The sequence below is a fragment of the Raphanus sativus genome, chromosome 5, assembly GCF_000801105.2.
Source record: "Raphanus sativus cultivar WK10039 chromosome 5, ASM80110v3, whole genome shotgun sequence".
NCBI classification, from domain to species: Eukaryota; Viridiplantae; Streptophyta; class Magnoliopsida; order Brassicales; family Brassicaceae; genus Raphanus; species Raphanus sativus.
The window spans coordinates 31,165,429-31,191,726 of NC_079515.1; the positions used below are offsets into that span (position 1 = coordinate 31,165,429).

The 26,298-nt window shown below is 33.6% G+C and overlaps 6 protein-coding genes across 8 annotated transcripts; 3 read left to right on the plus strand and 3 right to left on the minus strand.

Annotated features, from left to right (window-relative positions):
* Nucleotides 1–600: 600 nt before the first annotated feature.
* On the minus strand, nt 601–1,845 carry LOC108857325 (glycine-rich protein 3). Its single transcript, XM_018631302.2, has 2 exons — nt 1,686–1,845; nt 601–1,175 (listed from the first exon to the last, which is right to left on the minus strand). Exons 1-2 carry the CDS (start codon nt 1,771–1,773, stop codon nt 829–831), a joined length of 435 nt encoding a protein of 144 aa, XP_018486804.1. The 5' UTR covers nt 1,774–1,845; the 3' UTR covers nt 601–828.
* Nucleotides 1,846–6,503: 4,658 nt separating this feature from the next.
* LOC108805399 (uncharacterized) lies at nt 6,504–8,606 on the plus strand. Of its 2 annotated transcripts, none has more exons than XR_008934376.1 (8): nt 6,504–6,745; nt 6,830–7,146; nt 7,247–7,319; nt 7,393–7,473; nt 7,592–7,655; nt 7,997–8,089; nt 8,178–8,262; nt 8,346–8,385. XR_008934376.1 is itself a non-coding variant. In XM_056986180.1 (8 exons), the coding sequence occupies exons 1-8, from the start codon at nt 6,641–6,643 to the stop codon at nt 8,385–8,387; spliced, it is 855 nt and encodes a 284-aa protein (XP_056842160.1). In that variant the 5' UTR covers nt 6,509–6,640; the 3' UTR covers nt 8,388–8,606. The 2 variants fall into 2 exon arrangements, 1 of the variants encoding a protein (XP_056842160.1); XM_056986180.1 differs by having other exon boundaries at nt 6,509–6,745; nt 7,997–8,084; nt 8,346–8,606.
* Nucleotides 8,579–9,399, minus strand: LOC108805401 (protein PROTON GRADIENT REGULATION 5, chloroplastic). Its single transcript, XM_018577437.2, has 2 exons — nt 8,935–9,399; nt 8,579–8,836 (listed from the first exon to the last, which is right to left on the minus strand). Exons 1-2 carry the CDS (start codon nt 9,214–9,216, stop codon nt 8,732–8,734), a joined length of 387 nt encoding a protein of 128 aa, XP_018432939.1. The 5' UTR covers nt 9,217–9,399; the 3' UTR covers nt 8,579–8,731.
* A 92-nt stretch (nt 9,400–9,491) lies between these two features.
* Nucleotides 9,492–10,970, minus strand: LOC108805402 (autophagy-related protein 8d). Its single transcript, XM_018577438.2, has 5 exons — nt 10,811–10,970; nt 10,302–10,357; nt 10,173–10,225; nt 9,943–10,061; nt 9,492–9,839 (listed from the first exon to the last, which is right to left on the minus strand). Exons 1-5 carry the CDS (start codon nt 10,845–10,847, stop codon nt 9,745–9,747), a joined length of 360 nt encoding a protein of 119 aa, XP_018432940.1. The 5' UTR covers nt 10,848–10,970; the 3' UTR covers nt 9,492–9,744.
* Nucleotides 10,971–16,646: 5,676 nt separating this feature from the next.
* Nucleotides 16,647–21,832, plus strand: LOC108862421 (aconitate hydratase 3, mitochondrial). The gene is made up of 19 exons (XM_018636542.2): nt 16,647–17,114; nt 17,206–17,310; nt 17,385–17,638; nt 17,721–17,906; nt 18,052–18,213; nt 18,385–18,529; nt 18,636–18,778; nt 18,854–18,910; nt 19,006–19,085; nt 19,170–19,245; nt 19,376–19,561; nt 19,648–19,715; nt 19,816–19,934; nt 20,030–20,151; nt 20,239–20,337; nt 20,420–20,899; nt 20,982–21,080; nt 21,164–21,406; nt 21,488–21,832. The coding sequence occupies exons 1-19, from the start codon at nt 16,823–16,825 to the stop codon at nt 21,554–21,556; spliced, it is 2,985 nt and encodes a 994-aa protein (XP_018492044.2). The 5' UTR covers nt 16,647–16,822; the 3' UTR covers nt 21,557–21,832.
* A 341-nt stretch (nt 21,833–22,173) lies between these two features.
* On the plus strand, nt 22,174–24,835 carry LOC108862805 (uncharacterized). 2 transcript variants are annotated; one of them, XM_056986799.1, is made up of 10 exons: nt 22,174–22,549; nt 22,685–22,838; nt 23,049–23,223; nt 23,362–23,477; nt 23,578–23,637; nt 23,766–23,895; nt 23,987–24,053; nt 24,136–24,207; nt 24,304–24,369; nt 24,489–24,835. In XM_056986799.1, the coding sequence occupies exons 1-10, from the start codon at nt 22,358–22,360 to the stop codon at nt 24,627–24,629; spliced, it is 1,173 nt and encodes a 390-aa protein (XP_056842779.1). In that variant the 5' UTR covers nt 22,174–22,357; the 3' UTR covers nt 24,630–24,835. The 2 variants fall into 2 exon arrangements, with proteins under 2 accessions (XP_056842779.1, XP_056842778.1); XM_056986798.1 differs by having other exon boundaries at nt 22,176–22,549; nt 23,757–23,895.
* The last annotated feature ends 1,463 nt before the right edge of the window (nt 24,836–26,298 follow it).

Below are 26,298 nucleotides of genomic sequence, written 5' to 3' on the forward strand. Positions count from 1 at the left end.
CCAATATGTCGTATAGATCTGACATATTTTTTCATTAAACAACTCTTTTCTCACATAATGATCCAAAGAAGCTCACTTATCCACCTATACCATCCATATACAAAGTCAACTTCACATACCTTAGTTTTTGCTGATTCCGCTATCATTGGTTAATTATATCCATTTTCTTTACTTTAAGAATTTCTTTGCTCAAATGAGTTTCTTAGAATCATTGTACTATCCCAATGGAAGCTGAGAAAATACTTTCTGTAAAATCACATTTTGATCAATCAAGTTAATATAGAAACCATTGGTTTCAAAGAAGTTCGCTGAGTTGAGTTGTTCTTGTTCTAGGTTCTCAAGTGTGAGATACAATTTTAATCTATCGGTTCACAGATTTAGAATCGTTAATTTGGAATCTCGTGACCATCAAATAATCTCGGGCCATGGAGTGACTCTGTGTTTGTGCCAATACGTGATTTCTTAGTGTTTGCAACGTGCATCAATCACTCTTTTGATCCGGTCATTAGGTTTAGAATTTATTTGAAAATTATCCAAAAATATATAAGTAACATGTCTTAAAATTTGAATTCTAACACGATATACGAAACTGAAAGTGAATATCATAAACTACAAACGATTTTATTATGACAGCCACGAAAGATAACAACTCAAACGCAATGACATTACATAATCAAACTTTATTCTCATAATTTGGCCTCTTAATCAATCCTGGCCTTCTCTAAAAGTCACTTACATCATTATTCATTACAAACACACCACGATGGTTTTCGTACTCATAAAGACACATAACTGCATATATGGTGGTGGTTAATACATTACCGACTTTTAGTGGCCGGGCTGTGTCTGAACAGCTTCTCCGGCATATGAGCAACACCTTGAGCAGCCACGGTAACCTCTGTAGCAGCAGCCATGGCGGCAGTAACCTCCTCCTCGGCCTCCTCCGTTGTATCCTCCTCCTCGGCCTCCTCCGTTGTATCCTCCTCCTCCATTGTGTCCTCCTCCGTTGTATCCTCCTCCTCCATTGTGTCCTCCTCCGTTGTATCCTCCGCCTCCATTGTATCCTCCTCCTCCGTTATAACCTCCCCCTCCGTTGTAACCTCCATTGCCACCGCGGCCACCACCACCATATTGGTCATGGTCAGGTTGTAAAGTATCCTTACTCTCTGACTTCACTGTGCAAATCAAAGCAACACATTATTTCAAAGATATATACTTAGCACGTACAGATGTGCATTCCTTTCCCGGATTTCTAAAATCTTCTCTTGAAATCTTTTTAGAACATGTATATATACTCATATATATAACGTTTCTTTAAAGATATGTTTTTTTTTTGTAAACTAAACTTTAAAGATATGGTACACAACATTGTATATAATTTCTATATAAATTTTGCTTTAAATGTTTGAGATGGTCCTGATACGCATAATAAGACTTCATGACTACATATCTTACATACTCATATGTTTGGACCTGAGTAATTAAGTCCAAATATCGACAAACTTTCCTGACTTAAAGGGGACGAAATAGTTGGATGAAAGTATCCTTGCAATCATTTTGGGCTTTATGTAAAACTTCCAACGAAAAGAAAAGTAAAATTTACAACATTCAACATACGTTCAAGCTCAGTTAGCTTCACAAATGTTATCTATTTAGACTCAAAATATGAAAGAGAGTTAACGTACATGACCGCTCTTCGGATGTCGCGGCAACTTCTGAGATGACGAAAAGAATTGCAAAGAGACCCAACAAAACTAATGCCTTGGAAGCCATTTTCAACTTGTTTATAATATTTTGTTGTATGGAGAAGTGATGAATGAAATGTTACCATGTATGCCATCTATTTAAAGAAAACGAGGCAGAGGAAATGAGAAAAGTCAAATAACCCTAGGCCAATAGAAAAAGAGGAAATTTATGTTAAAACTGGAAAATCATGGCAAATAAAAGGCAAATTGTAAGGAGATAAGTATCAATGGGGTCGGGGCCACTTTATGGTTGGTTGTTGGATTCATTGTAAATAATTTTGAACCTCCATAAATGGCAATCCCCACTAGTCTTTAGATCTTTGATCTTTCTATAAAACGACTTAAACACAGCGCATTCACACGTATGTAGTAATATAAAAACAGTACAGTATTGGACTATTTGGACATAAATCGTTCATTATTGGAGAGTTCGATACCTGGAGTATTGGTTATGCATCGTCCTTCCAATCTCACCCGACATATTTTAAGAAGCGGGACCAACAAATCACATGGACTTCAAATGAGCAAGTCATATACGGGTGAGACGCAACAGTTTTTAGGGACGGGCTCTAAAGAGTGAAAAATTTTGCATCGCCATATTCATCGTGAATAAGAATATTCTAATTGCTCGGTGGTAATGGAACCTCGGCTGAGGTGCCCGCCACCCAGCTTCGAAACCCGGCCACAGCGATTTAACATCCTTACTGCTGGGGCGCTGGACCCCTTCGGGGGATATTTGGGAAAGTGGCTGACCAGACACCAGAGATATCAAAAAAAAAAAAAGAATATTCTAATTGTTATAAAAAATATTATAATTGTTATATTATTCACTGTTAAGTTTCAAAAAAAACGAAATATTCTAATTGACATTTCTTATTGAAAATATTTGAGCTTAGAATTTGCCTTGTTAGACTCACCGTAATGTTTCATAATAGAAAATTATATATAAGATGATTATACACACGAAGAAGATGATAATACAGTACACACATCTGTACATAAAATAGAGTAATATTTAAAAAGAGGCTGGAAATTAAAAAATGTAAATCTATCATCTCTCCTCTTTCTTCCCTCTTTCCAATTTATTTTGCTATTTTCATTTATGGAATAAAAAAACTCTATAATAAAGGTGATATATGCTGCAATGTACACCTTTAAAATATTTTTTTTTAAATATAAATTAAAACTAGAGGAATGCTATATCTTCATCTATAAATAAAGGAAAAAAATAGAGATCTCTACTATAGAACAAAAAATAGAGGTGAAATGAAACAATTTCACCTATAAATGCTATTATAAAAGGGAAAAAACAAATTAATTGGATATACTCTTAAAAATCATTGACTTGCTTTTTTGTCGAGGTCTTTTTGTTTCCACTTTGCTTTCTTTGCCATATACTTCTTTTGTATTCTAGTAAAGGCTCTGAGCAGGTTTGGTGGCACATACAAAGCTTTTCAGTGTGATCGTGTTGGTGTGGTCGTGTTGGTTCAATCCATTCAATGGAGGTGGCTCTTTGAGGTTCATGGTTCTATGAGAGGATGGGGTCAGGATTTTCTGCCTCAGAGGTTGTCATTTGGAGACCAGGGATGAGCTCGCTGTCTGGGGCAGTGGCAGAAATAGGATAATTTGTCAAGGGGCCAATCAATATTTACATTGATTTAGACTTTAGAGGAATATAAAAAGCCCTTTAAAATTTCTTATACTATAAAATCAATTTGGCTTAAACATATTTTAATAAAAGTTTGAGAAATGTTAAATTTGGTTATAATAATATTACATATAATTACTTTTAATGATGACTCATCGGTTACATGTATATAATATATATAAGAAAATTTTATAAAATTTAAGATTAAAAATTGTATAGTTTAAATTTAACATAAAGCATTTATTCATTTATAATATTTTCGAAATGGTTTCATATTAAAATTGTGGAAATACACATAAATTAAGTTTAAAAGAAATTATTAAACTAATTATTTTTAATACTTCATAAATAATTGACACAATATATTTCAATATATGCTATATCTTTAATAAAAAATTCAATGCATAAAGATAATTTATAGTATTAGTTTAAACATTTGTATATTTCTATTATCTCTATTTCATTACTATTAAATTTGAATTTTATATAAATTAAAACTATAATTTTATATAAATTAATAACTATGATTTTATATTTTTATTAATTTATGATATTGTATTTAAAAAGAATGTAAGTGTGACTCTAAAACAGAATTGTAAGCTTCAAACGTGTTTTTAAGAGAAAATTTTAAAAACATTTTGGAAGTAAGATTCCATAAGCTTCCCAAAAGTTCTGATCCAAAGCGGGAAGCGGACGTTCGAAAAAACTTTTGTGCAACCTACATTATTCATGTTTTAGATTGTTTATAGAACATAGAAAAAGAGGTTTCGTGTTTTAGTATTATTCACACTTTTTTTGAAATTATTCATGTTTTAGATTGTTCACAAATAAAACATATTAAATTTTACTATTAAATACATACTTTGTAATTGTGTATTTTTCATAGTGCTAAACTAATAATAATTTAATAAGTACAATTAGTTTTTGAAATATAAAATTATTATTATTCGATAAAATATGCATTAAAATATCAAAATGTATCTTTTCGGAACAGTTTTTTTTGTAACATATGCATCTTTGTGGAAGAAAAAGATTATTAGAAACATTCATTATCACTATTATAAATCCATCATTTTTAATTATCGATTTACAGTTGTTTTTAACTAATAGAGTAATTCAATAGGTTCAGTTTTTTATATATATTTATTATAATTTCTTCATAAGAAACATAAAATATGTTGTTTTGAAACAATTTCTTAAAAGAACTTCGATTTTAGCATAATGGAAGGAGTAAATATATTCACACAACAAAAATGACATTTTCATAGTAATTGATATAATATGCTAATGAAAAATTTATCACTAACAATCTTTATTAGAGATGTTTTGGTCTTTAACATACCTTTATCTAACCCAAATAAACAGATCTTAATGTAATAACTAAGGAAATTGTGGCAAAACTGAATATTTGTAGGAACCTTAATTTATTACAATAAAAAACTGTTATATATAAAAAAGAAGCATAGATTAAAATTAAAAAATAAAAGTGGTTTATTGATACCGGCCCACTCAAACTCTAAGAGGAAAATAATTCAACTTTAAAGAGCATTGAATTTGATCCAAAAAAGCATCGAATCTTTCAAGTGAAGACTAAAAGTGGTTTAGTATAGAAAGGCATCAAAGATTAGATAATCTAAAATATAAAGGCTTTTTTAGAACGGTGGGGTCAACGACTGAGGTCAACCGACTAATCCAACAAAACTTGCAACGGTCAAATATTTCTATTATTTAAAACAGTTCGGATGGCTAACATGAATTAAACCAGGATTTCACTGTATTAGGTTTTTGCCAATTTTTTATTTTTTTTTACATCTGGTTTTTGCCAAAATTTAAAAATGTCTAAACCAAACTAGTGATTTTTTGGGGTGAGAGATTTATAATTTATTCTAAACTTAAAAAATAAATTCCTAACTATGGCATAGTATTACTTCCCTTCCACAAAGATGAACTTTTTACTGTTTTTACATATAATAAAAATATTAAATCACTAAAATAAATATATTATTTTCTGTAGTTATTAATTTTTAATAATTTTCATCAATAATAATTTAATAAAATCAATTAATTTTCTTAATTTTTTTTTCATAGAATTTTCACCAATATATAGCAGTATATGACTGATGCGTATTAAAGAAACAAAAAATAATAATTTAACAAAATATATTATAATATTAATATTGAAAAGTTTAAAATACTCTTTTGGGGACCAATGGAGCTGATCTTCTAAGGGGATGCTTCAGCAAATTTTATTTTATTTTTGGTCAAAGCTTTGGCAAGTGTCTTTTTTTTTGGTAAGATGTTAAGATGCTTCGGCAAGTTCTTAAACAGAGGAGTTAAAGAGCTTGTCCAACCATTTGAAAGAGCTCAAGGACATTGCTGAAGCTAAATGCACTCGTGTCCCGTGAAAAGTAGGACTAGCAAGCCTCGCTAACTCCACAGCAGGAGGCCTTGAAAAATTATTTTCATCAGAGAAGAGTGAGAAACCAAGGTGCAGGAACTTCAAGATGATGAGGAAACATGGATAAGGCAGAATCTAGCAATTAAAAAAAAGAAGTACAGAGCTGGGAGATAATGTATTGGAACACATGAGGAGGCTGACTTGCAATCTGCTAGGTATGATAAACTTGAGAAAACAACACCTTAATTATGACATGATGAAGACTGGGCAGGATTGTACATTGTGAATTTTATAGTATCCAAAGAAAATCAAACTAATATTTGTGAGGAATCGGATAACAGGTGGTGGGATGCTACATGGATGAAGCATAGAAGAACTCACTCAAATCTTTTATTGGAGACAATGATAGTTTTGCATGATATGCACCACAATCTTTTACCTTCATATGCAGAATGTGAGACTCCTCTATAGTATAAGTAGTGGAGTGCACGAAAATTCAGATGATCAGTAAAAAAAAAAGAACATTGAGAGGTACAACAAGTTATTAGTATGGAGGGAGGGCTCGTAATTTTCCTTTCCTTCAATACATTTTTGATTTAGAATCGAAGGGAAAAAAAATACAGAAATGCAAATTAGTTTAGTTTCCCCATTAGTTATCGTCTGTTTTGATTGGTTAGTTAATGTTTGACTCGAGTCTCTCTCTTTTCTTTTCATTAGCTGTCGAAAATCATTTGCAGATTTTTTTTAATTGCGAGACAGGCTCTCTCTCTCTCTCTCTCTCTCTCTCTCTGAATCTGTAGACCGGTTCATCATCGTGTCTCCTCCGACAAAAAAAAATCGATCGCAGCAATGCATGCTCTAAAGGACAAGGTCTCGCAAAAGCTTTCGAATCTCTTCGCCGATTCCCCTTCCCAATCTGCATCTCCTCGCTCTGCCCTCACCGATTCTCCAAAGGTATCTCCTTTCATCTCTCTCTTGTTCCTGAGAATGGGTCCCTCTGATTTGGATCTCAATTGACATTTGAATGTTGTAACGTAGGGTTCAGGGGGGAAATCGTTTACTTCGTATTTCTCATTCGGTGCTGGAAACGAGGATGAAGATTCTGAATCATCATCATCATTACCTCCTCCTCCTCCCATTAGAACGGACAGCTACGAGTCTGTTGAGAATTGCAAACAAGAGGAGGATTGTAATAAGAACCAACAAGCTGCTTCTTCCACTATGATGGGTGGAGGAGGGGAGGAGATGAAGGAGTTAACAGAGAGCTCTGCTTTTATCTCTCCTAACTTGTGCGAGTTCTTGCACGCTTGTCTTCCTAACATCGTTAGAGGTTGCAAATGGGTCTTGGTTTACAGGTTAATAAAAAAAAAAGAATGATCTTTTCTATTACTTCATCCATCTCTTCTTCTTGGTTTTGTTTTTGTATTAAACTTTTAGTTTGGGATGAAAGGGCAGTACGTTGAAGCATGGCATTTCACTTCGTACGCTTCTTCGTAAAAGCGCTGAGCTTCCTGGTCCTTGTTTACTGGTTTGTTTGCTTCCTTGCTTTCCCTCTCATGTTCTTTTTAGATACATTCTGATTGTGGGGTTTATGGTGTTAGGTTGCTGGAGACAAACAAGGTGCAGTTTTTGGTGCTTTGCTTGAATGTCCATTAACAACTACTCCTAAGAGGAAATATCAGGCATGCTTCTTGCTATAACTACTTTGTGATGAGATATTCACACTCGTTGGCGTTTTGCATTTCAGTGTCTTAATATTCTAATTGCTGTTACTCTCACATGTTGTTTTGGTGATGATAGGGTACAAGCCAGACATTCTTGTTCACTACTATTTATGGTCAACCACGCATATTTAGACCTACAGGTAACTACTTCTTCTCAACTATTCGTATCAGAGGAAGAATATTGAAAAGTGAAATCTGAGGAGAATGTGATCAAGTCTCTCTCTCTCTCCCTATAACCGATCAAACTGTTTCTCATCAGGAACTTGATTAGGTAGTTTAACTTTGCTATAAACCATCTAATGAAAGAAGGAAAATAGACTTTAGTATAGTAGATAATGGAAGGGGCAAGTACCTTGTTAAGGGTGAACTCTTTCTGTTATTTAAAATCTTTTCGTGTAAATTTTGTATAATCCCTGAACTAGAAAGTGAAGCCCCTCAAGGATGTCGTACTCAGTGACCTTCTCTGTAACATTGTGTGCAGGTGCCAACCGATATTACTACATGTGTATGAACGAGTTTTTGGCCTTTGGAGGTGGAGGAAGCTTTGCGCTATGTTTAGACGAAGATTTGTAAGGCACCATCTGGCTCTCCACCTACTCCCACTTTTATTAATCGTGTTTTTTGATGTTACTTATTAAACCGAATGTTTCTACTCGAACAAGGTTGAAAGCAACAAGTGGACCTTCTGAAACATTTGGGAACGAATGCTTAGCTAGCAGCACAGAGTTTGAGTTGAAGAATGTCGAGGTAAATATATCAAGTTCAACATAATTAATTATACAATCTTGAAGTAAATCAATTCATGTAATCATGTTGTTAAAAATCTGCAGCTCTGGGGATTTGCGCATGCGTCTCAGTACCTCTCCTCCTGATCCTTGGACGAGAATTGATATTTATTACATCAAAAGGAAGCTTACCCATCTTTTTGAATCTATTAATTGTTTCAGAAGTTATGGTTAGGCTATAAGACAGTTTTGAGGGTTTTACATGATTGTATCTGTGCTACTAATTCAGCTGTGTGACCTTTCTCCGAGAACGATTGTGATATTTTGTCATATACATATATATAAAAGATTCATCTTGTTTCAAAAGAGTAGTAGTGTTATCTCAAGAGTGATGATGCACACAACATTCGTAATGAGAAAATGCGGTTTCTATTTTTTAAGAGTAAACAAGAAGAAGAAGAAGAGGATCTGTATACAGAGAGGAAGGGATGTCAAGCAAGGAAGCCAAGCTTCTCTCCATTCTTCTTAGCAAGCCTAATCAGTCCCTGTCTCTGTTTTGCATCAGCTCCTATCGATTTGCAGAACTCTGTAATCACCTAAACAAAACCCAAAAAAAACACTCATTGTATCTTTCTTGTTTTGCAAACTAAGTTTTCAAGAAGATGTAATTAAATTTTGAAAGAAGAGAAAAAACCTGAGAGTGTAAAGCAATGGCTTTGCCTCTAAGCTGATTAAACCTCTTCTTGCCTACTATGTCCCTAGTGACAACGACTAGAGGAGCGAATAAGCCTTTGCCTTCGTTGACATTCTTCATCATTGGTTGTACTCTGATTGGCTTCCGTGACAGCTTAGCAAAGTGTTGCCGTGGCGCAGTTGTTTTGGCGAGCATGGTGTGGTAGTCCTCCCCGGAGATTGAACTTCCCCAACCTCCGTAGAAGGAAGTTCCTAGATTCGCGGAAAGTGAAGTAGCAGCCATAGGAGGAATCAGCTTCTCTATCGACTGCTAATGGTGGAGAAGAGGAGAAATGTTTTTAACATTTTGGTGTGGACGAGGTTTGTTTTTGGATGGAGAAACGATAGCCACAAATATGATTGTGGTTTTTTCTACATCACTCTTTCTCCACCGTCCGATTATATTTTTCTTTTCTTCTCCACTCTTTAATCAGATTAGTCAATGTCTGAGCCAAGTGGCTTCTGTAATCTTAATTTACGGGGATTGTTTTTATAGCCAAGTTGTTGTCAACAATGTACATATCACACCTTGGCGGTAATGAATAATATTGAAAAGTTGACTTAGAGAGAGGTTACTAATGCGATTAATAGTAGTAGCATCAAAGCAAAGTAAAGCAAAGCGAAGAGTACAAGAGATGATTATATGTTCATAAGTTCATAAGAAAGCAAGTTTCATAGCTTCAGACATAACAAAGCAGCGAGAAATAGAAAGAATGTACATAGTAGACCGAGGCATCAAGGTTCAGAGATATGGTAGCTCCAAGCAAGCGCATTAGAAGATCCCGAACGTGTTCTCCCCACTGTAACTCATGTAGAGAAACCCATCTTCGTCTTTGTGCTCTTCATAAATCGAAGACATAATCGCAGCTGCAATAGAAAAAGATGATAACACTACCACTATTAGCTTCCACAGTGACAAGAAAAAAAGATCTGATAAGTTACTTGAATTGGACAAGAAGATGAATCTAACCAGTAGGTGGAAGAATGTTCTTGACGAAAATGAAGATGGCTTTCTCAGGACTGAGCTTGATCCTCTTGCGGACAACATAAACAAACTGACCAACAGTCAGATCAGCTGGGACCAAGTACCTGAAATTTTTGCCACATGACTCAAAGTCAAGACGCCATATATATATATATAAATCCCTAAGCAATAAGCTATGATAAAAATCAAGAACTTGGAAAGAAAAAGAAACATACTTTTTCTTATCAATATCAGGGACATCACTCTTCTCGGCTCTTTCGACAATCACCTGCACAATATCAAAAGAGAGAATAAGCAAAAGTATGAAACTTTCTTGAAATAAGATAGATGGTGGTAGTAAGTACGGGTATTCTATCTGGATACTTGTCCCTGATACGAGCAGCTTCAGCCTGTCTCTTTTCTGTAACACATTAAGAGCAATCAATATTCTACTTGAACACAGATATATCATGTGTTTCCAATCATCATCCTCAGCAACACAAAAAAAAACGAAACGAAAACAATAGTAGTATGTTACAATCAAAGATTATGTATGTACACACTAATCCAAAAGACTGATTATCTTTAACATCCATTTAGTTCCAATTACATGAAACAGAGATTAATATTGTATATGTGAATTGGAGAGACAAAGTACAATCTTCAACATGCTTTTAAATCAATATCTATGGGAAAGGCAATTGAAATTGACGAAACGTGGTAACTCGAATTGACATGTTTCTAAGATTAAAGCAAACCAGATTTTGGGATGTTTCACTAAAAAAACCCAGGAATGAGATACAAAGATCACAGAGATTGGTCGATTAGGGTTATAATCAAAAGATGAAAAAGAAGGGGGAAAGACGGAACCAACCGAGAGGATGCTCTTGCTTGAAGGAACTGATCGCCATAATTGCACGAGTTTCGCTGACAAGGGAAGATGAAGAAAATTTGAGGAGGAGGGTTTGCTAAACGTCGGATTAGGATATCGAACGAGATGCTGCAGTTGATTTATTTATAGTCGAAATATTCATTAGGATTGCATTACAACTTTGGTATATAGATCTCCTTATACCAGTAGGATTAATATAATAATAATTAATATAAACTTAATTAAGTTTAGACTAGATGATTCTTCCGTGCTCATGCAAGAAAATAAATACTTATAAAATAATCAAATCATAATAATTTTTAAATATTTACATATGTTATTTATAACTTTCAAGTACTTTTATAACTTATATTTGTGACAAATAAAGGAAATTGTATTAGGTATCATTATAGGGATATAAATATCTATACATTTGTTTATAATTTTTAGGTTATTTTAATTTATATCATGAAAATAATATTAAGTTTTATTATGTTCTCATCTTAAATAGATATGTGATTCCATGTATAGTAATTTGGATCGTTTCATGTATGCTCTCAATATTTAGGTTCAAAGTAAACGACAATTTTTAGTTAAGTTAACATTAAACTTTTATTTTTATTTTCATTTAATTTGGTTCATTCTATTAGATTTATAAATATATTCATACAAGTTTTTATAATTTGATATATATCTTTTTGAGAAAAATAAATATAAAGCTGGGATTGCATTAATAAATACTTCTAATATTTTAAAATTTTAATATATGTTATTTGGATAAAATTATATAGAATAAATTAATATGCTGAGAGATTGAGAGTTGAAAAAGCAAACCAATTTGAAAATATTTCAAAACTTCATTGATTGATTACGAATTCATAAGGTAGTTACACCCAGAAATTCAAAAGGTCGTATTTATACGTAAGTTTTTATCTTAATTACGTATCTTACAAACATAATATTTTAGACAGTTCAAGTGTTTCTTTGTTTGGTATGTTTTCACATTTATTATTTCAAACTGAACAACTGTTCTTTTTTTTACTTTAATAAGATTAAAATAAATTACTATTTTGGCTTAATTTATTTCAATTTATCCTTTTATATTTCTAAATATATTTGATAAATCATATAAAATTTGGTAAGTTTTTTTAAAGACATAGAAACACACAGAAAATGTTGTAGTTGCATTCATGAACATATCTTATAATATTTGAAAATTCATGTATATTTATGAATATTTATAAAACAACTAAATCCTAATAATTGGTAAATCATCACTTGCTTAGAATTGTGAATACATTTTATAATTTTATCAATGAAAATTAGGTAAATATTTAATTTATAATTTCTCTTAATTTACCATGTGATTTGAATAATATGATAATAGATGATCACTTTACATTGTTTGAAATTAATTTCTTAAAATCATTGGATCAAAAATATAATCATTATAAAATATGTTTTCTTAAAAAGTATCTAAACTATTTCGTTTGTAAATTATATATATACACTTATATATTTTGAAAATTTATAGATATTCACTTTTTAATATATGTTTTAAGGGAAAATATAAAGTAAACAAAATTCGTTTTTTCTATATACAAAATCAATATATCTTAGATATTTCCTTTTATTATATATGGTTTTTTAAAATAAATAAACTATAATTAAAAAGATAATTTACACTTTATTAATAAAAAGGAAATTAAACAATTTTTAGTAATGGTAATTGGATATAACTAAAACTAATTCATTAAGGGTATTCGTGTAATCAACCATCATGAAAATCAACGTGAGCACGACACATAAGAAACTGACTTCTCAAATAATATTATAGAGATTTGAGAAGCAAAATTTTGGAGATGGAGTTTAGGATCCGAAATTTTAATATTTAAAATAAAAAACTTTAAACTAATTTAAAAACTATTTTCGAATTTCAAAATAAAATTTCAGAAAGTAAATTGATATAATAAAATTCGAAAAATTAAAATAATAATTTTAGTTCTATTTTTGTTATTTATTAAAGTGATTATTATATTTATATATGGCAGTTCTCCAAAATATATTCTTAGACTCTTATACATTAGATATATAAATACAAATAAATAAATAATAATAAATAAATAAATAAATATTTTTTTATAGTTTCAGATTATATATTTTAAAAATTATGAATCTTTTACGTAAGTTGTTTGATGCATATAAAATATCATGAATTTTTTATGTAAGTTGTTTGATGGATATAAAATATCTTAAAGTATGAACATGGATACGTAAAAAAAAAAACTGGATTTGCAGCTCTTTTGGTTACTAACACGATGATTCGTGGATCTTCATTTAGTAGCACTCATCGTTGCTCCACACGTCGTTGCTCCACAGTATTTTTCATGATTTATCAACAAATGCAGTATATGAAACAAATGTGTTGAAGCATCTGATTAGGTAAGTATATACTTGATAAGGTTGAAGTAGAATCAGCTAATACCATGGATACAAGATATGATGGTCTAGCTTGGTGGAGAAACAATAGTGTGATGTTTCTTATCTGTCTGAAATAGCAAATGGCGTTCTTGCAATTTCTCTCTCCACTATTTCATTGAATTTTCTTTCGCTTGCCGGAACCTTAGAGTCTTAGAGCATCTCCATCAATGAACCCCTTTTGGGGTTCATATTTTTGATTTTTTATTATTAAATTTTTTCTTTTTCTTTTTGATTTTCTTAAAAAAAAAAAAAAAAAATTGGACCAGTCGCGGGCCGCCACGTGTCGTGGGGCCCGCGCTACAGTGAAGAGGCGGGTTCACTGCAGTGAACTTCCAAGAAACAGGTTCAGATCTTTATAATATTTTAATTTTTTTTTTTTCGAAAAGCGTGTGAACCTCTCCATTGAACCCTCAATGGAGATGCTCTTACACCCGTATAAAAGTTCTCTTTCTTCTTCTATGGTTGAAGCATTGATCTCGACACAAAACTGAATTCAAAATGTACTTTTGTCTAATGGACAAAACAGGATTGCATGGATGTTGCATGAACATGAATTCATGGACACTCTCATAGAAGACAATTCAGATTTTTGGTTAGCATAGATTTATCATATTTACAAGAAATAACTCAGCTTAATCAAAATTATTGAAATTCCTTTTTTCATCTATAAACAAACAAAAATCCGTGTTCAATCGGTGGAGGCATGACTTTAATGGACACCAACAATGGGAGAATGAAAAAAAAAATCTTTTCATGCATGTGTTTTGTTTTTGATTGTTTTCATTTTTTGTTTGAGTTGTTGAAGCCCCTTTAGTGTTGGTTTGATTAATTATTTACTAATAGCTACACGAAAAATTATGAGTTTTAAGTCTCTGAAAAATAAATTACGTAAAATATTAGGAAAAAAAACTTATAAAATATGAATGAATTTTATAGAGCGGTATAAAATGATGCAGTCAAATATGTAAAATAATCAGTCAAAATATCATTTATATAATGTTTTCCATTATTTGTAATAACATAATTTACCAACCTTTTAATGAAAAATTGAACTTCTTCTGCCTTTGATTTTTCATTTGACTATTCTTATTTGACAGAAACATTTCTAAAAATTTTTGTTGGTTTTCTGATATTCTAGTGTTATGAATATATCTAGCATTTTTTGTAAATGATTGTTCGATAACATGACTCTACAATTCATATCCTAAGTATATTAACCGAACCAAACCTGAATTTAAAACAACAATTATATTTACTAACCAAAAATTGAAAAATCAAATAAAACCGAATCGAGATTCAAATGGACCAGGTTTTCATACCAAAAGAAAAAATTGACCAGGTTTAATTACAATAGTATTCATCTATATTATTAAAGTTGTAGTACAAAATGGAGATGTTTGGATACAAGGATAGGATTCTTAATGATATATGTTTGGAAGCAAGTATAACTTTCACTTAAGTTATTAATCAAAAAATCGTGGCCCATTAAACTGCAAAACAATATGTTTAAACTATCCTTAATTATATGTCAAAAAATCGTGGCCGTCAAGTATAACTATATCTTTCACCTTCAAATATAACCACACCTCACCGTGTTAAAAAAAACATGGGTACGGTTACAATACGATTAATATATTTTAATTTCACTAATATATGAATGAAACTGTTTCTACCTTAACATTTTATTCGTGGCCGATCAGGATGGATCTATATTATTAAAATTGAAGTACATTTTAGATTTGTTTGGAAACAAGAATAGCACTATACTTCTATACTGTTTGTAAACATAGATAGCATTTTAAAAAAAAAAAAAAATTATATTATTAAAACTGAAGTACATCTATTTTATTAAAACTCAAGTACAAAATCGAAGTATTTGGAGATTTGAATATGACTATTAAAAAAATTTAGAGTGTTTGGAAACATGGATTGTAGTCTTTTAAAAGAAAAAATAATTTTGTTTTCAGCAAAAAAAAAATTAATTTTGTTTGGAAAGAAGGATAGTAATATTAAGCAAAAAAGTAATGGACTTGTGTTATTAAGCCCATTATAAAAAAATATTGTCAATATATATAAGAAAAATACAATTCAAAACCCAATTTGAAATACCAACTCAAATTATGGTTTTTATATTTCATATTAAGTTTTAAAAATATAATATATGTAATTATTTATATGATGGTACGTATAAAATACTATTAATTATATGATTATTTATATGATGGTACATATAAAATATAATTAATTATATGATGACAATATACAATATATAATAATGACTAAGATGGGTGTTCGGGTACCCATACGGGTTTGGTTCTCATCGGTTTGTGTTTCGAGTTTTCGGGGTCAAAGATTTCAGCCCTATTAGGATTTTCTAAATTTTGGTTTGAGTTCGATTTGGATCTTTGCGGGTTTGGTTCGAGTTTGGATAATCCATATAAATTATTTTTAAATAAGATAGATATATTTTAAATTTCTCAAAGTCTATAAATAAAATAATATATTACCTATAAATTTGAATAACATATGTAAGAATACTAAGCTTAACATATTAATTGGCTTGATTTAAAATTTTGGATACGGAATAAATAACTATTTGAAGTATTTTTGGTGATTTGAGTATACTTTAACTATTTCAGATATTTACTTTTGACTATCTATATATATTTTCATGTATTTAAACCAATTTAAGAGTATCATTCTTAATGTTTTATATATGTTAAATCAAAAATAATTAATATATTTAAGTATATAAATCTATTTTTAGATAAATTTGGATACCCGAATACTTCGATTCGGATCAGATTCAGTTCTCTAAATAACAAAACGTTGAAAATTTTGAATATTTAAGGGAAATCAATTTATGTTCGGGTTTGGTATTATATGTTCGGATCAATATCAATCATGTTTCTCGGATTCATTTTGCCAAACTCTAATAATTACATGAAAAACAAATATTAATATATTTTTCAAAATATACATCTGCGCAGGCGTGCGGATCAAAGTCTATAATCATTTATTTTAATAACAAGCCAAATAAATATGTTGATTGGAGAGAGAATAAAACAAATTGAGAGAAAAACATAGTTTACCAAAAACACTATATGTGTCAAATTTATTATAAAGAAATTTTTACTAAGATAAATACATTCAATAATTACAAACAAATAATATATTTCATATTAGCGAAAAATAATGCCCGCGCTTTCGAAGCGCGGGTCAAAATCTAGTACCTTTTTAACGATCCAGAATATCATTTCTGAATTCTAATCGATCTATTAGGGGAAGAAATGATTCGTGTTAAGTGTGGCCCACAGAGAGATTATCGCACATTTACAAATATTCTCTTACCTCTTTATATGGCACTCAGCGCCTCAGCGGCCCTAGTCTTCGTTTCGTTTAGTCTCCACACGCCTCTCTCTCCCGATCTCACCTTCAGTCGTCAGATTTCGCCTCCATCCATGTTCGTTTCCATCTGATTCATCATCATCAATCATCCTTCATCTGAAAGCCTGATTTGGTTTCGTTCTCATCATGTATAAATCCACATCCTCCTCCATCCTTCGAGCCGCTTCCTCTCGCTCTCCACTCTTCTCCTCCCGATCGTCTCTGACTCAATCCTCCTCCTCCTCCGCCGCCGCATCTCCTTCCTCTTCGTCGTCTCTTCTCGGCCGGAGACCTTTCGCCACTTCCTCACCCGCTTTCCGATCGCTTCCTCGCTGGAGCCATTGCCTTCACTCCAGACCATCTCCGTTTCGCCTCAGCTCTCAGATCAGAACCGTCTCTCCCGGTTTAGACCGGCTCAAGAGGAACTTCTCTTCCATGGGTAATTTCTATGAAAAAAAAAACGATCGGATCTAGCTTCGATTTCCCGCAAATCGTAACAGTTTCTTTCATTTGTTTTTGTTTTTCTCCAGCGTCGGAGCATCCGTTCAAGGGGATCTTCACTACTCTCCCTAAGCCTGGTGGTGGCGAATTCGGGAAGTTCTACAGCTTGCCTGCTCTCAACGATCCAAGGATTGGTAAAATATTATTAATCTCTTTATTATCAACGATTAGACGGAGTGATCTAATCTTATTATCGCTGTTTTTGCAGATAAGCTGCCTTACTCTATCAGGATTCTTCTTGAATCTGCGATTCGTAACTGCGATAACTTCCAAGTCACCAAGGATGATGTTGAGAAGATTATCGACTGGGAAAAGACTGCTCCTAAACAAGTCGAGATTCCTTTCAAGCCAGCTCGTGTTCTTCTTCAGGACTTTACTGGAGTCCCTGCTGTTGTTGACCTTGCTTGTATGCGTGATGCTATGAACAAGCTCGGCAGTGATTCCAACAAAATCAACCCCTTGGTACTTTTTTTATAATTTTGGTTTATTTAAGTGTTTTTGCTTAAGCTTCTGGATTACTTACGTAGACCATGATGTCTCCCAGGTTCCGGTGGATCTTGTGATTGACCATTCTGTTCAAGTTGATGTTGCTCGATCTGAGAATGCAGTGCAAGCAAACATGGAGCTTGAGTTCCAGAGGAACAAGGAGAGGTTTGCTTTCCTTAAATGGGGTTCTACTGCCTTCCAGAACATGCTTGTTGTGCCTCCCGGCTCTGGTATTGTTCATCAGGTAACAATTTTGCAGTGTACAAGTCCGTATTTTTGGTTCTCCGTATATATCATTTTCAAATATTATCTTCGTTTGTTCATTTTGATGTGTTACTGAGACTTTGCGTAGATTTAGTCTCGGTTTAACCATGATTTGATAATTTCAGGTCAATTTGGAATATCTTGGTAGAGTTGTGTTCAACACCCAAGGCGTTCTCTACCCAGACAGTGTGGTTGGAACTGATTCACACACAACTATGATTGATGGGTTGGGAGTTGCTGGATGGGGAGTTGGAGGCATTGAAGCTGAGGCCACAATGCTTGGCCAGGTAAACTATTGATTGTTGACATTACCATATCTTATATTGGTGAATCCAGAGATTACTTCACTGGACATAGATTGGACAACTTTATTTTGTTGGCTTCGTCTTGCTCCAGTTCAGTGAGATTTTTGTTATATTCAACCATTGTTCTAATGATAATTTTTTTTCTTTTGTCAGCCGATGAGTATGGTATTGCCCGGTGTAGTTGGATTCAAGCTGTCCGGAAAAATGCGTAATGGTGTTACAGCTACCGATTTGGTTCTAACAGTGACTCAAATACTCAGGAAGCATGGCGTTGTTGGCAAGTTTGTTGAGTTTTATGGTAATCTATTTCCTTGTGAACTCTTTAAGTGTTTTGCTTTTTTTTTTTGACAGACGTGTCTTTTTTTTAGGAGAATCTTAGTCTTTTTTTTTCTTCCTCGTCTTAGGTGATGGTATGAGTGGTCTGTCCCTAGCTGACAGGGCCACAATTGCCAATATGTCTCCCGAGTATGGTGCAACCATGGGTTTCTTCCCTGTGGATCATGTTACTCTACAGTATCTCAAATTAACTGGAAGAAGTGATGAGACTGTAAGTATTTTTGTCTTTTAATCTTCTTTCTCTGTATATTCATATCTCTGGGCTGATTTAATACTTTTATGCCAGGTGGCCATGATTGAAGCATACCTTCGGGCAAACAATATGTTTGTCGACTACAGTGAGGTACTTCAGCCTTGTCCTTTACATGTTTGGGGTTTTGGCTTTTCATCTTCTTTCTGGTTTGTATTTGACTTCTTTTACTTTGTAATACAATTCAGCCTCAGCAAGATCGAGCTTACTCGTCATATCTAGAACTGAACCTGGACAATGTTGAACCTTGCATTTCTGGACCAAAGAGGTATGGGTTTTCTTGGTTTTTGTAGTCACTAAGTGTATTGTCTTATTACTTGATCAGACAATCTTATTGATATCTACTGTGTAGGCCACATGATCGTGTTCCTTTGAAGGAAATGAAAGCTGACTGGAACTCATGTCTCGACAGTAAAGTTGGGTTCAAGGTATGTAATTAGAAGCTTCGTCATGTGGAAGTCTTATTTCTTGAGCGCCTACTTGATCAATGTACTGTCTGTTGTTGCACATTGTGGATGTTACAGTTTACTTACGAATTGTGATTAACATTCTTTGCAGGGTTTTGCAATCCCTAAGGAAGCACAAGAAAAGGTGGCAAACTTTTCATTTAATGGAAAACCAGCAGAGATTACACATGGAAGTGTGGTGATTGCTGCGATCACAAGTTGTACTAATACGTCAAACCCCAGTGTCATGCTTGGTGCTGGTCTTGTTGCGAAAAAGGCTTGTGACCTTGGCCTACAGGTTGGTTTCAGTCACTAGATGAAACTAGAAATCTCTCTGATACTCTGACATTTTCTAATCCCTTGTAAAAACGCTTGCCTCTCTAGGTTAAGCCTTGGATCAAGACAAGTCTTGCGCCTGGCTCAGGAGTTGTTACAAAATACTTACTAAAGAGGTATGTCATATTATTTTCAAATTTTTATTTGTTGTTGACGGCTTAAAGCTTGATTCTTGCTTCTGTGTTAAAATTAATTTTTACATTACACTCCATGCAGTGGACTTCAAGAATATCTGAACCAGCAAGGTTTCAATATTGTGGGCTATGGCTGCACTACGTGCATTGGTAACTCCGGAGAAATTAATGAATCAGTGGGAGCTGCTATCACAGAAAATGGTATTTTTGAGATTCACAACTAAGACTTTGCTTTGGACTTTCTGCCTTTACATTACACTAAATTATGTGGCTAATTTGTTAATGCTTATTGTTAGACATTGTGGCGGCTGCTGTGCTTTCTGGAAACAGAAACTTTGAGGGTCGTGTTCACCCACTAACAAGAGCCAACTACCTTGCATCTCCTCCTTTGGTTGTTGCCTACGCTCTTGCTGGAACGGTATTAAATTGCGTGAACTTGTCAAATTTCAACCTACATTGTTGTATGTGATAATGACACATGACACTTTTTCATCTTAATTCCCAGGTTAACATTGACTTTGAAACAGAGCCTATTGGCAAAGGAAAGAACGGCAAAGACGTCTTCCTAAGGGACATCTGGCCAACCACGGAAGAAATTGCTGAGGTATATATTCAACTTACAACCAGAGAACAAAAATTCCCTCTGGTACAGGAATATTAAATTAGTCTTTGGACATATGGATCAGGTTGTTCAATCCAGTGTTTTGCCTGACATGTTCCGAGCAACATACGAGTCGATCACCAAGGGTAACCCGATGTGGAATGAGCTGTCTGTTCCTGAAAACACCCTCTACTCATGGGATCCCAAGTCGACTTACATTCACGAGCCACCATACTTCAAGGACATGACCATGGATCCTCCAGGTCCACACAGTGTGAAGGATGCTTACTGTTTGCTCAACTTTGGGGATAGTATCACCACTGATCACATCTCTCCAGCTGGTAACATCCAAAAGGACAGTCCCGCTGCAAAATATCTCATTGAGCGTGGCGTTGATCGCAAGGACTTCAACTCATATGGAAGTCGCCGTGGAAATGACGAAATAATGGCCAGGGGAACTTTTGCTAACATCCGTATCGTTAACAAGCTCATGAATGGGGAAGTTGGACCCAAGACTGTTCACATTCCTTCTGGAGAGAAGCTATCAGTATTTGACGCAGCCATGGTACGTTTGTTTGTTTTATCTAATCCAAATGTATACTATTGGATTATAAGTCGATCATGTCTAATGTCTACTGTATTATCAGAGGTACAAATCATCTGGAGAAGACACGATTATTCTAGCTGGAGCCGAGTATGGAAGTGGTAGCTCACGTGATTGGGCTGCTAAGGGACCTATGCTACAGGTTTGTTTAGAACCCTTTCGCTTGCATAAACTCGGTCACTAAGTTTTACATAGACTGAGACATTAAGTTTTGAACTTTTTCAGGGTGTGAAAGCAGTGATTGCAAAGAGTTTTGAAAGGATTCACCGAAGCAACTTGGTGGGAATGGGAATCATCCCGTTGTGCTTCAAGTCTGGTGAAGATGCAGACACACTTGGATTGACGGGTCATGAGCGTTACACGATCCATCTCCCAACCGATATCTCAGAGATAAGACCTGGCCAAGATGTTACCGTCACTACAGACAACGGAAAGTCTTTTACTTGCACAGTTCGCTTCGACACTGAGGTAAAGTGAATAGAGTACTCACTCCGTCATCGAAAAGGCATTTTCTCAATATAAACTAACTAATGGGGGTAAAATGTGCAGGTGGAATTGGCATACTTCAACCATGGAGGTATACTTCCATATGTCATCAGAAACTTGAGCAAGCAGTAGTAGTGAAAAGGTGAAAGGAACTCACGCATCTTTTTTAATAAAGAGAAAAGGAGCTTTACGGCCTGTTTTCAAAATGTTATTTTTTTAAAGAAAGGGGCAGATAAGTCTGTCGTGGAGATCGATTTCCTGTTGTGCAATATGAGATCGATTTCCTGTGTTTCAATATGAGATTTCAGTTGTCAGTTTACTCGTATCGCTCCCTTTTAAGTTTGTGCAACTTGCAGGACATGAATATATTATTTTCCCGAAGAAATAAAAACGAATCTCTCTCTCTCTCTCAATACCTCTTTTAAATTTTCGTATTAACGAAAATTGATGTTGAGATTATTCAACAATGGCCTCAAACAAAAGTAAAATCAAACAACAGATCCATGTCGAACTTTCTTTTAAAAAATTAAACAAATTAATGATCAAACCATATTAGTAAGATTAAATTTTATGATCCATTCCAAGTACTGTATGATCAACCGTATTAATAAATTAGGATCCATTCCAAGTATGATCAACCGTATTCAATTGAACCTTCACACAATAACCGCATCAGATTAAACCTTCACACAATAACCGCATCGGATTAAACCTTCACACAATAAACCGCATCAAAGTAAAATTTAATTAACCCTTTTCTTTAAGCCGCGTGTTTCCGAGTTCCGACTTTTACCAAGAATCATCGTCGTTAACGTCGCCTCTTAACGGCAAACGTCAAATTCTGATCCTGAAGTAAGAGCTTCGACGCGGCACATTTTTTTGTTTTTGTTTGACTCTTTCGTCATCTTCCCGTTAGATGCAGTTTCTGTAGCGATGGCGGAGATCAGAATCGCCGACGAAGACGACCACCTCGAGCTTACCGTCCGCGATCTCGATTCACCGGATTTGGAAAAATCCGCCTCGGCCCCTTCGTTAGCTTCCGGCGAAATCACCCCTCTCCTGAGCCAGAACCAAAGACCCAGGTTCAACATCTTCTCCCCCTCCTACGCTCGACGCAAACCCAGGGTAAGTCAACAACAACAACAACAACAACAACTCCCTCTAAGCTTTGAATCAACACAATTCCATACGATTTCAATTGGAAAGTGAATTGATTCCACAAGAAGTGAGATCAGATTTCGTTGGTGTTTGTGGGTGCAGGAGCAGGTGATTAGAGTAAGTGAAACTGAGATATCGCCAGTAATTCAGTTTTCCTCATGGGTTTGGAGTGGGTCTCGTTACTCTGGCTTACTCTGTATGGCCTTCTCATCCACACTCTACCTCATCATGGAGTTACTTTCACTTTCCTTTTCTGGTTAGTGTGACTTTTCTTTTGAGATTTATCAACATATTGATATTTATTCACATTGGTGGGAGAATCTATATTGGATGTTTTTGTAAATTGTCTTTTTTCTTTTCTTAGTTGAAAATGGAATCTCTACTTAGAATAGTGAAATCTTGCTTCACCATTTTAGCTTTGTTAGTTACCCAAGTATATTGATATGGATGTCTTTGCTTATGACAGTTCAGCCGATTCCTTTGTTTGAGACCGCGTTCCTGAGATGCACTATTATCTTGATACTATCGTACATATGCTTGAGAAGGATCGGACAACCAGTGTTTGGACCTGCGCATGCCAGGAAGCTTTTGATTTCGAGAGCCCTTGTGGGTTATCTTTCCTTGTTTAGTTTCATCTTTAGGTAATCTCACTCACACTCTGCTCACGTTTCATTAACCATTATATCAATTTGTTCTGGAATCTCAGTTAGTCATTGGTAGCAAAAATGAGTATTGTAACCCTTTATTTCACTGGTGTTGTTGATAATTGTGAACCACAGCATCCAAATGTTGCCCTTGTCCCAAGCTATTGTGCTAAGCTTTTTGAATCCAGTTATGGCTTCCGTTGCAGCACGTGTTGTTCTGCATGAGAAGTTGAAAATAACTGATATTGGAGGTACAGAGATTTTTCCTCTAGCTTTTAGCTCCTGATGTGTATGCTTTGTGAGCTGACAACAAAGCAAGGGTGTGACTTTTTTTTTCCTGCAACCGTCCAGGTCTTGCTTGCAGCTTCTTTGGCGTGCTTTTCATTTTCGGCCCAACACTTACTGTCCAAGGTACAGAAGTGAGTTAACAAAATAGTTCCATTTAATATTTTCATAAAACTGCACCTGGCTGTCCTTTATGCATGATGAAACGAAGATGTCATGTTGATTCACTTAGCTTCTCTTGGTAGTTGGAACAGAAGTAAGGAGTGAAAATCTTAAAGGAAACCATCATATTTATGCGCTCTTGTTGGGTTTATTTTCATCAATTACTGGAGGAATCAGCTACTGTCTCATAAAGGCAGCTGCTAAAGCATCGGAACAGCCAGTGTGAGATTTAAGATCCAGATGTGTCGTTGACCCGCATGGTTTGCTTCTTTAGTGAAAATTTTGTAATTTTAAATGATGTGCATTTTCTCAGGAACACGGTCCTTTCATTTGGTTTGGTAGCTTCCCCCGCTGCAGCTATTTGCATGTTTTCCTTGGAGGTATGTTTTTTTGTAAGTACAAGAAGTTTTAGTTGATCATTAGACGTATTCGTGACTCATAAGCTTGATTGTTCTTGTACAGAGCTTTGTGCTACCAGCATTTGAGACCCTCATTTGCATGATTGTACTAGGGTTGCTAGCGTTTTGTGCTGAGGTGAGACATTCAACAACCTTCTGATTCTGCACAGTTTTGATTTTGTAAGCAAGTCGCATGATTAAGCTGCTCTGTGTGTTTTCTACTGATTTAAAGGTACTTTTGGCACGTGGACTTCAGCTTGAGAAAATCAGCAAAGCCGCAAACGTATTGTACATCGAGGTAAAGTTCCATTTCCCTTAATAATGACAGTCGGAGGGTGTAGGACAGAGATGTTGAATCTGGTGCCACTGAGATGTGAAGCAGAAAGACTTAGTTTTGAGCTGTTTTTCTTGTGTTAGGTGGTGTTGTCGCAGTTATGGATACTTGGTACCGGAAAAGCAGGATCGCCAGGCTTGTTTAGCCGCCTTGTTGGGTGTTTGCTCATTCTCATATCGGTGAGCTACACCATTTACACGGGACCTGCTAAGGATACAGAATAAGCATCAGCCTAGCACTGTCCCATTTTTATTTTTAATTTTGGGGTTTGTATTTTTTTTTTGCCTACTTGTTTGGTACAATGCAAAATCCATACCTCCTTAGCTCCATTTTTTGGGTATCAAAATTCATTTATTTTTGGATACTAGCCTTGGAAATATGACAACACTTTGTATGTTAGTTGTGTTGATTAGTTTTGGACAAAACGTAATATGGTTTATGTTCATTTACTTGATAGCTATAAAGAAAAAGAAACGGTTTTATCTCTTGCAAAAAAAAAACATTTTGTTTGATATCAAATATATTGATGGATATCCAGGAGCTCTGGATCCGGATATCCAGAAACTCTGGATTCGGATATCTAAAAGTCAGATATCTGAAAACTCTGATACTAAATTTACAGATCCGACGAATTTGGATTTGGATACCCAAATTTTTTGGATATTCGGATCCGAACTTTGGTAGCATTAGCTAATTACTACAAAATTAGCTAATTACTACAAAATATGTTTGTCAATAAAAAGGATGCAACATGTGCAACCATAATTTTGCAAGTTGCCCAATTTAATCATATTTTATAAGGAAAAATTAAACGTTGCATTTCAAACTTTTTAAGTGACATTTAGGTATGCATATGGATCTTTAATCTTTTATCAGTATTTTGACTTTGAAATTAATAAATTTTAACATATCAAGGTCAAACTATATTCTCGCTATAAAATTGATGATATGGCAATATAATTTAACAAAATTTAACGATGGGGATAGATGACAAAATAAATTGTGATGATGTGTAAATTAATCTTAATAAAAATAAATATTAGTTTACAATTAAAATTTTAAATAATAGATAAATAAGCTTTATCAAATTTATAAAATAAAAATAGATTTAAAACATTATAAAATAAAAAGTTATCAGTTTTTGTAGAGAAATATATACTTGTAAGAAAAATTGTAAGATGTCATGATATGAACAAATATATTTTTATACGTACAAATCTAATAATATGCTCAGATGATTATGAATCTCAATAAGAATTTGAATTTTTTTTTTGAAATTATTTAAGTATATCTTAGATTTATACACACAGTAAACATAGTTTATTATAATATAAATTCAATAATTTAATAATGCTAATTTTTAATTAAATTTGTAACTAAAAATAATAATTTTTAAATTTTATTCAGAATTTAAAAAATATTAAATTAACTTTGTAAAAATATTGTTTTCTGAATACAAAATTTCATTGTAAACTTTATTAAAAATCATTATTTATAACTTAATACAAAATAATATAACTTATTTTGATTAAAATAAATAAATTTCACCTCAAAATTTAACTTGTTATTTGTCTATTCTTTAACCATATTATATTATTACATTTTTAAAAACAGAAAGTAGTTTAAAATTTAATATGGTAAGAATTAATTTCATAGTTAATTATTGTAGTAATAAGTTGAAAGTTTTAAGGTGGATATATGCCCTACTTTAAAGATTTAAAATACTGTTTTTCAAGAAAATATTACTCCCTCTGTTTTTTAAAGATCCATGTTCTAGGAAAAAAATTGTTTTAAAAAGATACATTTTACTTTTTCAATGTATTATTTAATGAAAATCTGTTAACTTCAAGAAAATTAATTGTGTTTATTGGATTTTTATTGGTTAAAGATTAT

Coding starts and splice junctions, on each gene's coding strand:
- LOC108862421 (XM_018636542.2), top strand. CDS start 16,823: ATGTATAAATCCACATCCTCCTCCATCCTTCGAGCCGCTTCCTCTCGC. Junction 18,911..19,005: donor TGTTTGTCGACTACAGTGAG/GTACTTCAGCCT, acceptor AATACAATTCAG/CCTCAGCAAGATCGAGCTTA. Junction 20,338..20,419: donor CCACGGAAGAAATTGCTGAG/GTATATATTCAA, acceptor CATATGGATCAG/GTTGTTCAATCCAGTGTTTT.
- LOC108805402 (XM_018577438.2), bottom strand. CDS start 10,847: ATGGCGATCAGTTCCTTCAAGCAAGAGCATCCTCTCG. Junction 10,062..10,172: donor CCTGATATTGATAAGAAAAA/GTATGTTTCTTT, acceptor CAAAAATTTCAG/GTACTTGGTCCCAGCTGATC. Junction 9,840..9,942: donor GAACATTCTTCCACCTACTG/GTTAGATTCATC, acceptor TTTCTATTGCAG/CTGCGATTATGTCTTCGATT.
- LOC108857325 (XM_018631302.2), bottom strand. CDS start 1,773: ATGGCTTCCAAGGCATTAGTTTTGTTGGGTCTCTTTGCAATTCTTTTC. Junction 1,176..1,685: donor GACATCCGAAGAGCGGTCAT/GTACGTTAACTC, acceptor TGATTTGCACAG/TGAAGTCAGAGAGTAAGGAT.
- LOC108805401 (XM_018577437.2), bottom strand. CDS start 9,216: ATGGCTGCTACTTCACTTTCCGCGAATCTAGGAACTTCCTTCTACGGA. Junction 8,837..8,934: donor CCATTGCTTTACACTCTCAG/GTTTTTTCTCTT, acceptor GGTTTTGTTTAG/GTGATTACAGAGTTCTGCAA.
- LOC108805399 (XM_056986180.1), top strand. CDS start 6,641: ATGCATGCTCTAAAGGACAAGGTCTCGCAAAAGCTTTCGAATCTCTTC. Junction 7,474..7,591: donor CTCCTAAGAGGAAATATCAG/GCATGCTTCTTG, acceptor TGGTGATGATAG/GGTACAAGCCAGACATTCTT. Junction 7,656..7,996: donor ACGCATATTTAGACCTACAG/GTAACTACTTCT, acceptor CATTGTGTGCAG/GTGCCAACCGATATTACTAC.
- LOC108862805 (XM_056986798.1), top strand. CDS start 22,358: ATGGCGGAGATCAGAATCGCCGACGAAGACGACCACCTCGAGCTTACC. Junction 23,224..23,361: donor TTGTTTAGTTTCATCTTTAG/GTAATCTCACTC, acceptor TGTGAACCACAG/CATCCAAATGTTGCCCTTGT. Junction 24,054..24,135: donor TTTGCATGTTTTCCTTGGAG/GTATGTTTTTTT, acceptor GTTCTTGTACAG/AGCTTTGTGCTACCAGCATT.